At 42.9% G+C, this 16381-nt stretch overlaps 1 protein-coding gene across 1 annotated transcript; it reads left to right on the forward strand.

Annotated features, from left to right (window-relative positions):
• The first annotated feature begins 1110 nt into the window (after nucleotides 1–1110).
• Nucleotides 1111–2160, forward strand: LOC130111053 (uncharacterized). The gene has a single exon (XM_056278080.1). The coding sequence runs from the start codon at nucleotides 1111–1113 to the stop codon at nucleotides 2158–2160; it is 1050 nt and encodes a 349-aa protein (XP_056134055.1).
• The last annotated feature ends 14221 nt before the right edge of the window (nucleotides 2161–16381 follow it).

The following is a 16381-nucleotide window of genomic DNA, read 5'->3' on the forward strand; positions in this document are numbered from 1 at the left end:
ACTGGGAAGACAAGAGACAGAGTCACAAAACCAGGCAACGGTCAAAACACTCACTGGGAAGACAAGAGACAGAGTCACAAAACCAGGCAACGGTCAAACCCTCACTAGGAAGACAAGAAAATGACGCTGGACCGCTCACGCGGGGGTAAATACTAACTGGCGACATGTGTCTTGAATACAGACATGGGCTTAAACACACACAATACCACCTCTGGTGCTCTCCCTGAGGGTTCTTCCGAGTTGTTTCCCAGTTGAACGGTTTTAGGGAGTTGTTCCCCCAGTTAAAGGGTTTTAGGGAGTTGTTCCCCCAGTTACAGGGTTTTAGGGAGTTGTTCCCCCAGTTAAAGGGTTTTAGGGAGTTGTTCCCCCAGTTAAAGGGTTTTAGGGAGTTGTTTCCTAGTTAAAGGGTTTTAGAGAGGTGTTCCCCCATTTAAAGGGTTTTAGAGAGGTGTTCCCCCAGTTAAAGGGTTTTAGGGAGGTGTTCCTCATCCGATGAGAGGGTCTAAGGACAGGATGTTGTGTTGCTGTTAAGCCCACTGAGGCACATTTGTAATTTATGATATTGGGCTACACAAATAACATTGACTTGACTTTACATGGGGGAGACAGTGACACACAGGTGCAACACATTTGGACCGGATCGGTAATCACACAGGAGGGACACTTGACAGGAAGAGGCATCTGAAACGAGAGACAAACACTACTACCAAAATAAAACAGGAAACACTGGGGAACATGAAAACTCATAAGACATGACCAGGATGTGGAGCAGGTCATGACAGGGACTCAAGGAACGTTTTCTTATCTACACTCTCTCTGGATGTTAAACTACCCACGCTAGGAAGCTCATTCAAGAATCCTCTTTGGAACAAGCCAAATGTTTTATGTCTCACAACAAAATGTCAGTGAGTAGGTGTGTTGTTGCAGTCTGTCCATTGTCTTTAACAGGACTACAGTACATGACAGACTGGTGAGTCCGAGGATTCTGTTCATATAATATAATAATATAATAATACGTAGGCAAGATAAAACTGAGTGCTCAGGAGGATGGCTTGACTCCAGGACCTTTGTGTCCTCAGGTAAGATAACATACCGGAAGCCACTGATGACATGGTTGCCCACACGGCTGAGGAAATGGTCGCACACACGCCTGAGGACATAGTTGCTCACACGCCTGAGGACATGGTCGCCCACACGCCCGAGGACATGGTCGCCCACACGCCCGAGGACATGGTCACCCACATGCCTGAGGAGGACATGGTCGCACACACGCCTGAGGACATGGTCGCCCACATGCCTGACGACATGGTCGCCCACACGCCTGGGGGCATGGTCACCCACACGCCCGAGGACATGGTCACCCACATGCCCGAGGACATGGTCGCCCACACGCCCGAGGACATGGTCACCCACATGCCTGAGGAGGACATGGTCGCACACACGCCTGAGGACATGGTCGCCCACATGCCTGACGACATGGTCGCCCACACGCCTGGGGGCATGGTCACCCACACGCCTGAGGACATGGTCACCCACACGCCCGAGGACATGGTCGCCCACACGCCCGAGGACATGGTCGTCCACACGCCCGAGGACATGGTCGCCCACACGCCCGAGCACATGGTCGCCCACATGCCTGAGGAGGACATGGTCACCCACACACCTGAGGACATGGTCGCCCCCACGCCTGAGGACATGGTCGCCCACACGCCTGGGGACATGGTCACCCACACGCCTGAGCACATGGTCGCCCACATGCCTGAGGACATGGTCACCCACACGCCTGAGCACATGGTCGCCCACATGCCTGAGGACATGGTCACCCACACACCTGAGGACATGGTCGCCCACATGCCTGAGGACATGGTCACCCACACACCTGAGGATATGGTCGCCCACATGCCTGAGGAGGACATGGTCGCCCACACGCCTGAGGACATGGTCACCCACATGCCTGGGAACATGGTCGCCCACACACCTGGGGACATGGTCGCCCACACGCCTGAGGACATGGTCACCCACATGCCTGGGAACATGGTCGCCCACACACCTGGGGACATGGTCGCCCACACGCCTGGGGACATGGTCGGCCACACGCCTTCTGACATCTTGAGGAAACAAAATAACACGGACCAAACAGCAGCGTGTTTATCAGGTTAAAGTTAACAATCACAGCAGCTTCACTGTTGCGTATAACGTCCTGAAACAGTTCCCACATCAGCCTGCTTCTCTGAGGTGTGTTGTCCAAGATTTTGCTGTTTTGTTTTTTTCTTCCAGGAATTTGTGAAATAGTAAACGTACTTACAGTACAAATTACATAAGACAGTGAGTGTCCCTGCAGACTCGGCGTTTGAATGAAGATTGTGGAGATATACGTAGATGTTCACCGACTTTGCATATTTGGGAGTGACAGACTGCTGGACTGATCCTAGGTTGCAGTGAGGCACACATCTGTTACACACCAGTGGATGTGCTGACCAATGTTCAGGTCTCAATACTACGACACGGAGACACTCGCATGACGTTTGGTCTTACAGTCTGTGCTGTAGTGTAGAACCATGGTAAGAAAGAATGAAGGAAAACAGACAGCAGGCTCTAGCAGCTTCAGGACTCCTAACAGCCATGTGTGTGTGTCTGTCTCAGGGCATGGTGTCCAGTCTGCTGGTGGATAAACCGGAGGAGCCCCTCTCCTACCTGATAGGCCTGCTGAGGAGGAGTGTGGATGGTAGGCTGTTTGGCTGTTAAATGTGTTTACAGCTGTGGCCAGTAGATGACAATGTAGCGCCATGATAAAGACCAGTCTGCTCCTCCTCAACTCGTTGGGTTTAAAAATAATGTCTGCTTTCCGTCTGTCTCTCTGTTTTAATACCTGTCTGTTTTTCTATTTGTCTGTCACTATCTTTCTACCTGTCTGTCTGTCTGTCTGTCTGTCTGTCTGTCTGTCTGTCTGTCTGTCTGCCTTTCTACCTGTCTGTCTGCCTGTTGTCTGTCTTTCTAACTGTCTGTCTGTCTTTCTACCTGTCTGTCTGCCTGTTGTCTGTCTGTCTGTCTGTCTGGTCTCTGTCTTTCTACTTGTCTGTCTGTCTTCTACCTGTGTGTGTGTGTGTGTGTGTGTGTGTGTGTGTGTGTGTGTGTGTGTGTGTGTGTGTGTGTGTGTGTGTGTGTGTGTGTGTGTGTGTGTGTGTGTGTGTGTGTGTGTGTGCGTGCTAAACGTTATCTTTTCTGTCAGTCCCCAGGATAATTCTGTTGGGCCCTCCTGCTGCTGGGAAGAAGACTATTGTAAGTATTACAGACAGACAGATAGACACCCAGACAGATAATCACTTAGAAAGATTTATTATTATTATTATTATTATTATTATTATTATTTTATTGTTGTTGTTGTTGTTACCAGGCCAGGAAGCTGTGTGATCAGCTGGAAGCTGTCCTTGTGACAGCAGACAGTCTTCTGGAGCAAGAAACACACTTCAACCAGCAGAACCTGAAGAACACACATGCGCAGCAGGTACACACACTCAAACACACACACACGCACACGCGCACACACACACACACACACACACACACTCACACACACACACACACACACACACACACACACACACACACACACACACACACACACACACACACATATATGAACATATGATATGCACAACACAAGTGCAACAACCGGACCTCCCAGCAACAACTGCACCTCCCAGCAACAACTGCCATGCAACAACCACACCTCCCTGAAACTACCATGCAACAACTGCACCTCCCAGCAACAACTACCATGCAACAACCACACCTTCCTGCAACTACCATGCAACAACCACACCTCCCTGCAACTACCATGCAACAACTGCACCTCCCAGCAACAACTACCATGCAACAACCACACCTCCCAGCAACAACTGCCATGCAACAACTGCACCTCCCAGCAACAACTACCATGCAACAACTGCACCTCCCAGCAACAACTACCATGCAACAACCGCACCTCCCAGCACCAACTGCCATACAACAAGCACACCTCCCTGCAACAACTACCATGCAACAACCACACCTCCCTGCAACGACTACCATGCAATAACCACACCTCCCTGCAACAACTACCATGCAACCACACCTCCCTGCAACTACTACCATGCAATAACCACACCTCCCTGCAACAACTACCATACAACAACCGCACCTCCCTGCAACTACTACCATGCAACAACCCCCCCCCCTCAACTACCATGCAACAACCGCACCTCCCAATTAATCCTCCTTGTTTGTGCTGAGTCGCCAAACAAAGACAAATAAAAGCAGTTTCGTTGTCTGGCTGCAGAGGTTAACTGGAGCTCCATCCCACATTAGTGCCAGGCCCTGGTGTACCAGTCAGCCAGGAGTGGACCTCCACACGCTGGACTGTTACTTGGTAGTAACCAGGCTGCTGGAGTAGACTAGCTGAGCAGCCACAGAGAAGTATTTCCATCACTTGTTAGCTGATGGTCATCTCCTAAAAGAAGTATATTTTACTGAGGGATGACTGTTTTCCAGCTGGCCACACTGCTGCTGAACTGGACTGATAGATACCAACCCAGTGGACCACCACCCAGCTGGCCGCTCACAACGCAGTTGTAATTTAGATTTATCTAATGTTCATTCATTACTGACGGTGTTGTGTTGAGGAAGTGCTGTGTAGTTTAGGCTGGGGATTTGGTGAAGGTGTAGTTCAGAGGTGGTTTGATATGCTTTAGGCTGTAGTTTAGGTTTGGTGTGGCACTGTGGTGGTCCACAAGTAACTGGACTTCTATGGAGACACCAAGCAATATGTAAGAGCACTGTGATACCACTCTAGTGTGTGTGTGTGTGTGTGTGTGTCAAGGAGGTACCTGCTGAGGTGTGGAGCAGACTGATTCAACAAAGACTGTCCAGAACAGACTGTTTCGAAAAGGTAACGTGATCTATGTCTGTCTATCTATCTATCTGTCTAAGCATCGGCTTTGTGTCGATGCAGTTGCCCACTGGGGACCGGGGTTTGCGCCTCGGTCTCGTCAGATCCGACTGTGGCCGGACTCGATGAAGCAGCAATAATTGGCAGCGCTGTCTTCAGGAGGGGGGCGGAGTCAGCTTGTGTTCGTCACATGAATGTGTCTGTGTGTGTGTTGGAAAAAGCAGTTGTTCGGCCTGGAGTCGCCTCTTCACGGAAGTGACGAGGCGACTCCTTCCAGACTGCCGGCCGGAGAGATGCAGTTGGCGAACGCATGCAGTACGAGGGTGGATGTCTGAACTAAAATAGGGATCGATTGGCCACTAAATTGTGAGAAATCAGAAATAAATTTAGAAAAAAATCTATCTATCTATCTATATGTGTGTCTGTCTGTCAGTCAGTCTGTCATGCATACCTGTCAGTAAGATTACATAATTACATTGATACTAGTGCATAATTACAGATCTTCCAGTGCAATAAGTACTCCTCTTCTAGGGCGAAATTAAACTTTATTTATTTGACTTGTTGTTTTAGACCCTCTGTTGTTTGTGATGCTGAGGTTGTTTTACATTTCTGTGTCTTTTAACACACTGATCAAGAATAGTGCTCCTCTATTCTGTTCTCCTCCTCTGCACTCATACATGACACTCTGATGCACTGTCAAACGCAACCGAAAAACGAATCGACTGCTTTGCAACAAAGTTTTTATTCAGCTGATGAAAATTAAATAAATAAAAATGAATAAGGGCAGCAACTATGTTGGCTCCACTGTCAGTGACAAACACAACATGGCCAACTAGCAGTGACACGTCTGTTCCAAACACACGGAGTTTCCCAAACAGCAGGTTGTTCTCTCCTGGTTTTGACACACCATCTTCGAAGGGAGCCGCAAACACCACCCTTGAATCGAGACCGAAATCGTTGTTTGCGAAATGGATGGTGCTGGATATGAATGATGATTTGTGGTAAACCTCAGTCTGTTGTGATGACTATCCATGTTTCCATGGTGGGCTTTATCGCCGTTGCCATGACGCCTGCAGGGCCGGAGCTCTCCCCTCCACATGTCTGGGTACAGTGGTTGGGTGAGGCAAAGTATTTTTTACATCAAATGTGCCATATTTAGCGGCTACATTAATAACGTGTTGAACTATGTCAACAAAGCCTTCCCGGCAACCGAGTCATACGGCCGAATGTCTCTACAGCAAAGTGCGACACATTTCTGATTATATCTTGTTTAATATGTGCAGGGAGAAGAGCTTTACCTTTGAAAGACAGCTTACTCTGACCAGGGAGAATGGAGCAGGTATGGCACCTCAACCCAGAGGGGCCAGACTTGTGCCCGTTGTACAACAACACTTTTGCACATTTGTCGCAGCTAACAAAGTCCAGTTCTTTTCCATCTTTGTGTGTCGCAACAGATATGGCTCAGATATGGCTCTTGGTATATCACATATGACTCTTGGTATATCAGGCCTGACTCTTGGTATATCAGATATGACTCTTGGTATATCCGGTATGATTCTTGGTATATCAGGTGTGACTCTTGGTATATCAGGCCTGGCTCTTGGTGTATCAAGTATGAGTCTTGGTAAATCAGGCCTGACTTTTGGTGTATCAGGTATGACTCTTGGTATATCAGGCCTGACTCTTGGTATATCACATATGAGTCTTGGTATATCAGGCCTGGCTCTTGGTATATCAAGTATGACTCTTGGTATATCAGGTATGACTCTTGGTATATCAGGTATGACTCTTGGTATATCAGATATGACTCTTGGTATATCACGTATGAGTCTTGGTATATCGGGCCTGGCTCTTGGTATATCAGATATGACTCTTGGTATATCAGATATGACTCTTGGTATATCAGGCCTGACTTTTGGTATATCAGATATGACTCTTGGTATATCAGATATGACTCTTGATATGTCAGGTATGACTCTTGGTATATCAGATATGACTCTTGGTATATCAGGCCTGACTCTTGGTATATCAAGCCTGACTTTTGGTATATCAGACCTGACTCTTGGTATATCACATATTCTTGGTATATCAGGCCTGACTCTTGGTATATCAAGTATGACTCTTGGTATATCAGGCCTGACTCTTGGTATATCACATATGAGTCTTGGTATATCAGGCCTGGCTCTTGGTATACCAGGCCTGACTCTTGGTATATCAGGTATGACCCTTGGTATATCAGGCCTGGCTCTTGGTATACCAGGCCTGACTCTTGGTATATCAGGTATGACCTTGGTATATCAGGCCTGACTCTTGGTATATCCGGTATGATTCTTGGTATATCCGGTATGACTCTTGGTATACCAGGCCTGACTTGGTATATCAGATATGAGTCTTGGTATATCAGGCCTGGCTCTTGGTATATCAAGTATGAGTCTTGGTATATTAGGCCTGGCTCTTGGTATATCAGATATTACTCTTGGTATATCAGCCCTGACTCTTGGTATATCACATATGAGTCTCGGTATATCAGGCCTGACTCTTGGTATATCAGATATGACTCTTGGTATATCCGGTATGATTCTTGGTATATCAGGCCTGACTCTTGGTATATCAGATATGGCTCTTGGTATATCACATATGACTCTTGGTATATCAGGCCTGACTCTTGGTATATCAGATATGACTCTTGGTATATCCGGTATGATTCTTGGTATATCAGGTGTGACTCTTGGTATACCAGGCCTGACTCTTGGTATATCAGATATGACTCTTGGCATATCCGGTATGATTCTTGGTATATCAGGTATGACTCTTGGTATATCAGGCCTGACTCTTGGTATATCAGGCCTGACTCCTGGTATATCAGGCCTGACTCTTGGTATATCCGGTCCATGTGGGTCTCATCCACACACGTCCTGTGTTTGAAGGTGTTTTGGAAGCTTGTTTCATCCTTCTGTCTTTCCTCTCCTCATTTGTCCCCATGCTCAAACCCTCTCTTCATATGAAGCCAAACTAACAAATTATTTGTCAGTGACAGTAATAACTATATACATACATAACTACATAAACATTCTCTTGCACCTTTAATGCACCAACTTACCAATTTACCAATTTACAGTAAGATGAAGACATGTCTATCATGCATCTTCACTGTGCCCAGTCCAGAAGACAGACCTCTCTGAGCCTGTCGTATGTGGAGCTGAGAAACGGTGCCAGCTCTCTGCCTCTCTCTGTCTCTGTCTCTGTCTCTGTCTCTGTCTCTGTCTCTGTCTCTGTCTCTGTCTCTGTCTCTGTCTCTGTCTCTCTCTCTCTCTGTCTCTCTCTCTCTCTCTCTCTCTCTCTCTCTCTCTCTCTCTCTCTCTCTCTCTCTCTCTCTCTCTCTCTCTCTCTCTCTCTCTTTCACACACACACACACACACACATACAGACACACTGTGTGAGCAACAGCAGAGATACACCTGGTGGTGGAGGTTTCCTCTGATTTTGTCAGTTATTGAAAGAGGGAGAGAAATAGACAGGGAGAAAACAAAATTGTGCTGGGTTACATCCATAACACCTCCCGGTGATTTTATGTCTATGTAGCCGACCGAGTCACAAGGTTCCGTAAGTCCACACACCCTGACCAGTAGTATCATGTAACAACTAATCACAATCCAGCGCACCATGTCACTAGGCCTATTCCAGCAGGTCTTTTGGGACAAACGACTTGGTTCCAGGGCAGCATGGTGGCGCAGTGGTTAGCGTGGTTAGTAGACAGCGCGGTTGCCTCACAGCAAGAAGGTTCTGGGTTTGAGCCCTGGGGTAGTCCAACCTTTGGGGTCGTCCCGGGTCCTCCTCTGTGTGGAGTTTACATGTTCTCCCCGTGTCTGTGTGGGTTCCCTCCGAGTGCTCCGATTTCCTCCCACAGTCGAAAGACATGTAGGTCAGGTGAATCAGTCATACTAAGTTGTCCCTAGGTATGAATGTGTGTGTGTATGTGTGTGTGTGTGACCCCATGATGGCCTAGTGGCCTGTCCAGGGTGTCTCTGGGATAGACTCCAGAATACCTGTGACCCTGAAAGCAGGATAAGCGGTTTGGATAATGGATGGATGGATGGATGGATAAATGAACAGATAGATGAGCAGACAGATAGGCAGTAAATGACAGTGTGTTAGATGTGAAGATGAAAGGAGCAGGGGGAGTTGGGAGACTCTAGGGAGGAGGACAGAGGATTGTTTCAGTTTGCCTCATTAGAAATTCAATCAGAAGTGTGTGTGTGTGTGTGTGTGTGTGTGTGTGTGTGTGTGTGTGTGTGTGTGTGTGTGTGTGTGTGTGTGTGTGTGTGTGTGTGTGTGTGTGTGTGTGTGTGTGTGTGACATATCATTATTCAGACAGTTGAATGTGTTGTGGTGCATGCTGATGTAATGACAGAACAGATGAGCTGCACCTCAGCTGTTCATCATAACATGTGTTATCATGTTCCCAGGTTCCTATCTGTTCCCAGCTGATAACTTGGAGGTAAGATGTCTGAGAGGTTGTGACCTGATATGTTGTGTTGATGTTTAGTGGTTGGTGGCTGATAACCTGGAGGTAGGATGTCTGAGAGGTTGTGACCTGATATGTTGTGTTGAAGTTTAGTGGTTGGTGGCTGATAACCTGGAGGTAAGATGTCTGAGAGGTTCTGACCTGCTATGTTGTGTTGATTATTAGTGGTTGGTGGCTGATAACCTGGAGGTAGGATGTCTGAGAGGTTGTGACCTGATATGTTGTGTTGAAGTTTAGTGGTTGGTGGCTGATAACCTGGAGGTAAGATGTCTGAGAGGTTCTGACCTGTTATGTTGTGTTGATGTTTAGTGGTTGGTGGCTGATAACCTGGAGGTAGGATGTCTGAGAGGTTTTGACCTGCTATGTTGTGTTGATGTTTAGTGGTTGGTGGCTGATAACCTGGTGGTAGGGTGGATGAGAGGTTTTGACCTGCTATGTTGTGTTGATATTTAGTGGTTGCTGGCTGATAATCTGGGGGTAAGATGTCTGAGAGGTTGTGACCTGCTATGTTGTGTTGATGTTTAGTGGGTGGCGGCTGGCTAGCATTATAAGTCACATAGAAGTGAGATGGAGCGATGGTTAAGAGAAAAAAAAGTGACATTAGGAATAGCAGCTCATATTGGAATGTCAGTAAATGTTCTTGACAACTAATTTTCATTTATTGTTTGTTCTCTCATTGATCTTGTTTATTAAAAAAAGGGGGGTCACTTCAACTTCGCGTCACTGAGGTTTTCCCTTGGAGGTGACTTATCATGTTCTTATGTCATCACTCACAATTCATACTCTTCACTGCGAAAGATACACACAGAGAGACAGTAAGGCACGAAGCTCGCTCGCTCTGTCTCTGTCTCTGTCTCTGTCCCTCTGTCTCTCTTTCTCTCAATTGAATTCACTTCAATTCAATGATGCTTTATTGACATGACTGCATTAATTACAATGTTGCCAAAGCAAAACAGGTCAACAGAGAACTAAACAAAAAACCAAAAAAAAAAATAAGGAATAGATAGATCTGGCAGAAACATCAGAAACATAGAACATTTATTTACACCCCTGTTTCTGCTATTAGAACATTTATTTTACACCCCTGTTTCTGCTACTAGAACATTTATTTACACCCCTGTTTCTACAATTAGAAAATTTATTTACACCCCTGTTTCGGCTACTACAACATTTATTTAAACCCCTGTTTCTGCTATTTGAACATTTATTTTACACCCCTGTTTCTGCTACTAGAACATTTATTTACACCCCTGTTTCTGCTATTGGAACATCTATTTTACACCCCTGTTTCCACTACTAGAACATTTATTTACACCCCTGTTTCTGCTACTAGAACACTTATTTACACCCCTGTTTCTGCTACTAGAACATTTATATATACCCCTGTTTCTGCTACTAGAACATTTATATATACCCCTGTTTCTGCTACTAGAACACTTATTTACACCTCTGTTTCTGCTACTAGAACAATTATATATACCCCTGTTTCTAGTACTAGAACATTTATTTACACCCCTGTTTCTGCTACAACAACATTTATTTACACCCCTGTTTCTGTTATTAGAACAGTTATTTTACACCCCTGTTTCTGCTACTAGAACATTTATTTACACCCCTGTTTCTGCTACTAGAACATTTATTTACACCCCTGTTTCTGCTATTAGAACATTTATTTTACACCCCTGTTTCTCCTACTAGAACATTTATTTACACCCCTGTTTCTGCTATTAGAACATCTATTTTACACCCCTGTTTCCACTACTAGAACATTTATTTACACCCCTGTTTCTGCTACTAGAACACTTATTTACACCCATTTTTCTGGTACTAGAACATTTATTTACACCCCTGTTTCTGGTACTAGAACATTTATTTACACCCCCGTTTCTGCTACTAGAACATTTATATATACCCCTGTTTCTGCTACTAGAACCTTTATTTACACCCCTGTTTCTGCTATTAGAACATTTATTTACACCCCTGTTTCTACTATTAGAACATTTATTTTACACCCCTGTTTTTGCTACAAGAACATTTATTTACACCCCTGTTTCCGCTACTAGAACATTTATTTGCACCCCTGTTTCTGCTATTAGAACATTTATTTACACCCCTGTTTCTGCTACTAGAACATTTACTTACATCCCTGTTTCTGCTATTAGAACATCTATTTTACACCCCTGTTTCCACTACTAGAACATTTATTTACACCCCTGTTTCTGTTATTAGAACATTTATTTTACACCCCTGTTTCTGCTACTAGAACATTTATTTAGACCCCCGTTTCCACTACTAGAACATTTATTTACACCCCTGTTTCTGTTATTAGAACATTCATTTTACACCCCTGTTTCTGCTACTAGAACATTTATTTACACCCCTGTTTCTGCTACTAGAACATTTATTTACACCCCTGTTTCTGCTATTAGAACATCTATTTTACACACCTGTTTCTGCTACTAGAACATTTATTTACACCCCTGTTTCTGCTACTAGAACATTTATTTACACCCCTGTTTCTGCTACTAGAACACTTATTTACACCCCTGTTTCTGCTACTAGAACATTTATATACACCCCTGTTTCTGCTACTAGAACATTTCTATATACCCCTGTTTCTGCTACTAGAACACTTATTTACACCCCTGTTTCTGCTACTAGAACACTTAATTACACCCCTGTTTCTGCTACTAGAACATTTTTATATACCCCTGTTTCTGGTACTAGAACATTTATTTACACCCCTGTTTCTACTATTAGAACATTTATTTTACACCCCTGTTTCTGCTACTAGAGCATTTATTTACACCCCTGTTTCCACTACTAGAACATTTATTTAAACCCCTGTTTCTGCTATTAGAACATTTATTTTACACCACTGTTTCTGCTATTAGAACATTTATTTTACACCCCTGTTTCTGCTATTAGAACATCTATTTTACACCCCTGTTTCCACTACTAGAACATTTATTTACACCCCTGTTTCTGTTATTAGAACATTTATTTACACCCGTTTTTGCTACTAGAACATTTATTTACACCCCTGTTTCCGCTACTAGAACATTTCTTTACACCCCTGTTTCTGCTATTAGAACATTTATTTTACACCCCTGTTTCTGCTACTAGAACATTTATTTACACCCCTGTTTCTGCTATTAGAACATCTATTTTACACCCCTGTTTCCACTACTAGAACATGTATTTACACCCCTGTTTCTGCTACTAGAACACTTATTTACACCCCTGTTTCTGCTACTAGAACATTTATATACACCCCTGTGTCTGCTACTAGAAAATTTATATATACCCCTGTTTCTGCTATTAGAACATCTATTTTACACCCCTGTTGCAACTACTAGAACATTTATTTACACCCCTGTTTCTGTTATTAGAACATTTACTTTACACCCCTGTTTCTGCTACTAGAACATTTATTTACACACCTGTTTCCGCTACTAGAACATTTACACCCCTGTTTCTGCTATTAGAACATTTATTTTACACCCCTGTTTCTGCTACAAGAACACTTATTTTCACTCCTGTTTCTGGTACTAGAACATTTATTTACACCCCTGTTTCTGGTACTAGAACATTTATTTACACCCCCGTTTCTGCTACTAGAACATTTATATATACCCCTGTTTCTGCTACTAGAACCTTTATATATACCCCTGTTTCTGTTACTAGAACACTTGTTTACACCCCTGTTTTTGCTACAAGAACATTTATTTACACCCCTGTTTCCGCTACTAGAACATTTATTTGCACCCCTGTTTCTGCTATTAGAACATTTATTTACACCCCTGTTTCTGCTACTAGAACATTTACTTACATCCCTGTTTCTGCTATTAGAACATTTATTTTACACCCCTGTTTCCACTACTAGAACATTTATTTACACCCCTGTTTCTGTTATTAGAACATTTATTTTACACCCCTGTTTCTGCTACTAGAACATTTATTTACACCCCCGTTTCCACTACTAGAACATTTATTTACACCCCTGTTTCTGTTATTAGAACATTCATTTTACAGCCCTGTTTCTGCTACTAGAACATTTATTTACACCCCTGTTTCTGCTACTAGAACATTTATTTACACCCCTGTTTCTGCTATTAGAACATCTATTTTACACACCTGTTTCTGCTACTAGAACATTTATTTACACCCCTGTTTCTGCTACTAGAACATTTATTTACACCCCTGTTTCTGCTACTAGAACACTTATTTACACCCCTGTTTCTGCTACTAGAACATTTATATACACCCCTGTTTCTGCTACTAGAACATTTATATATACCCCTGTTTCTGCTACTAGAACCTTTATATATACCCCTGTTTCTGCTACTAGAATACTTGTTTACACCCCCGTTTCTGCTACTAGAACATTTATTTACACCCCTGTTTCTGCTATTAGAACATTTATTTACACCCCTGTTTCTACTATTAGAACATTTATTTTACACCCCTGTTTTTGCTACAAGAACATTTATTTACACCCCTGTTTCCGCTACTAGAACATTTATTTGCACCCCTGTTTCTGCTATTAGAACATTTATTTACACCCCTGTTTCTGCTACTAGAACATTTACTTACATCCCTGTTTCTGCTATTAGAACATCTATTTTACACCCCTGTTTCCACTACTAGAACATTTATTTACACCCCTGTTTCTGTTATTAGAACATTTATTTTACACCCCTGTTTCTGCTACTAGAACATTTATTTACACCCCCGTTTCCACTACTAGAACATTTATTTACACCCCTGTTTCTGTTATTAGAACATTCATTTTACACCCCTGTTTCTGCTACTAGAACATTTATTTACACCCCTGTTTCTGCTACTAGAACATTTATTTACACCCCTGTTTCTGCTATTAGAACATCTATTTTACACACCTGTTTCTGCTACTAGAACATTTATTTACACCCCTGTTTCTGCTACTAGAACATTTATTTACACCCCTGTTTCTGCTACTAGAACACTTATTTACACCCCTGTTTCTGCTACTAGAACATTTATATACACCCCTGTTTCTGCTACTAGAACATTTCTATATACCCCTGTTTCTGCTACTAGAACACTTATTTACACCCCTGTTTCTGCTACTAGAACACTTAATTACACCCCTGTTTCTGCTACTAGAACATTTTTATATACCCCTGTTTCTGGTACTAGAACATTTATTTACACCCCTGTTTCTACTATTAGAACATTTATTTTACACCCCTGTTTCTGCTACTAGAGCATTTATTTACACCCCTGTTTCCACTACTAGAACATTTATTTAAACCCCTGTTTCTGCTATTAGAACATTTATTTTACACCACTGTTTCTGCTATTAGAACATTTATTTTACACCCCTGTTTCTGCTATTAGAACATCTATTTTACACCCCTGTTTCCACTACTAGAACATTTATTTACACCCCTGTTTCTGTTATTAGAACATTTATTTACACCCGTTTTTGCTACTAGAACATTTATTTACACCCCTGTTTCCGCTACTAGAACATTTCTTTACACCCCTGTTTCTGCTATTAGAACATTTATTTTACACCCCTGTTTCTGCTACTAGAACATTTATTTACACCCCTGTTTCTGCTATTAGAACATCTATTTTACACCCCTGTTTCCACTACTAGAACATGTATTTACACCCCTGTTTCTGCTACTAGAACACTTATTTACACCCCTGTTTCTGCTACTAGAACATTTATATACACCCCTGTGTCTGCTACTAGAAAATTTATATATACCCCTGTTTCTGCTATTAGAACATCTATTTTACACCCCTGTTGCAACTACTAGAACATTTATTTACACCCCTGTTTCTGTTATTAGAACATTTACTTTACACCCCTGTTTCTGCTACTAGAACATTTATTTACACACCTGTTTCCGCTACTAGAACATTTATTTACACCCCTGTTTCTGCTATTAGAACATTTATTTTACACCCCTGTTTCTGCTACAAGAACACTTATTTTCACTCCTGTTTCTGGTACTAGAACATTTATTTACACCCCTGTTTCTGGTACTAGAACATTTATTTTCACCCCCGTTTCTGCTACTAGAACATTTATATATACCCCTGTTTCTGCTACTAGAACCTTTATATATACCCCTGTTTCTGTTACTAGAACACTTGTTTACACCCCTGTTTTTGCTACAAGAACATTTATTTACACCCCTGTTTCCGCTACTAGAACATTTATTTGCACCCCTGTTTCTGCTATTAGAACATTTATTTACACCCCTGTTTCTGCTACTAGAACATTTACTTACATCCCTGTTTCTGCTATTAGAACATTTATTTTACACCCCTGTTTCCACTACTAGAACATTTATTTACACCCCTGTTTCTGTTATTAGAACATTTATTTTACACCCCTGTTTCTGCTACTAGAACATTTATTTACACCCCCGTTTCCACTACTAGAACATTTATTTACACCCCTGTTTCTGTTATTAGAACATTCATTTTACAGCCCTGTTTCTGCTACTAGAACATTTATTTACACCCCTGTTTCTGCTACTAGAACATTTATTTACACCCCTGTTTCTGCTATTAGAACATCTATTTTACACACCTGTTTCTGCTACTAGAACATTTATTTACACCCCTGTTTCTGCTACTAGAACATTTATTTACACCCCTGTTTCTGCTACTAGAACACTTATTTACACCCCTGTTTCTGCTACTAGAACATTTATATACACCCCTGTTTCTGCTACTAGAACATTTATATATATATCCCTGTTTCTGCTACTAGAACACTTATTTACACCCCTGTTTCTGCTACTAGAACATTTATTTACACCCCTGTTTCTACTATTAGAACATTTATTTTACACCCCTGTTTCTGCTACTAGAGCATTTATTTACACCCCTGTTTCCGCTACTAGAACATTTATTTACACCCC

The sequence above is a fragment of the Lampris incognitus genome, chromosome 1 (assembly GCF_029633865.1).
Source record: "Lampris incognitus isolate fLamInc1 chromosome 1, fLamInc1.hap2, whole genome shotgun sequence".
NCBI classification, from domain to species: Eukaryota; Metazoa; Chordata; class Actinopteri; order Lampriformes; family Lampridae; genus Lampris; species Lampris incognitus.

Coding starts and splice junctions, on each gene's coding strand:
- LOC130111053 (XM_056278080.1), top strand. CDS start 1,111: ATGGTTGCCCACACGGCTGAGGAAATGGTCGCACACACGCCTGAGGAC.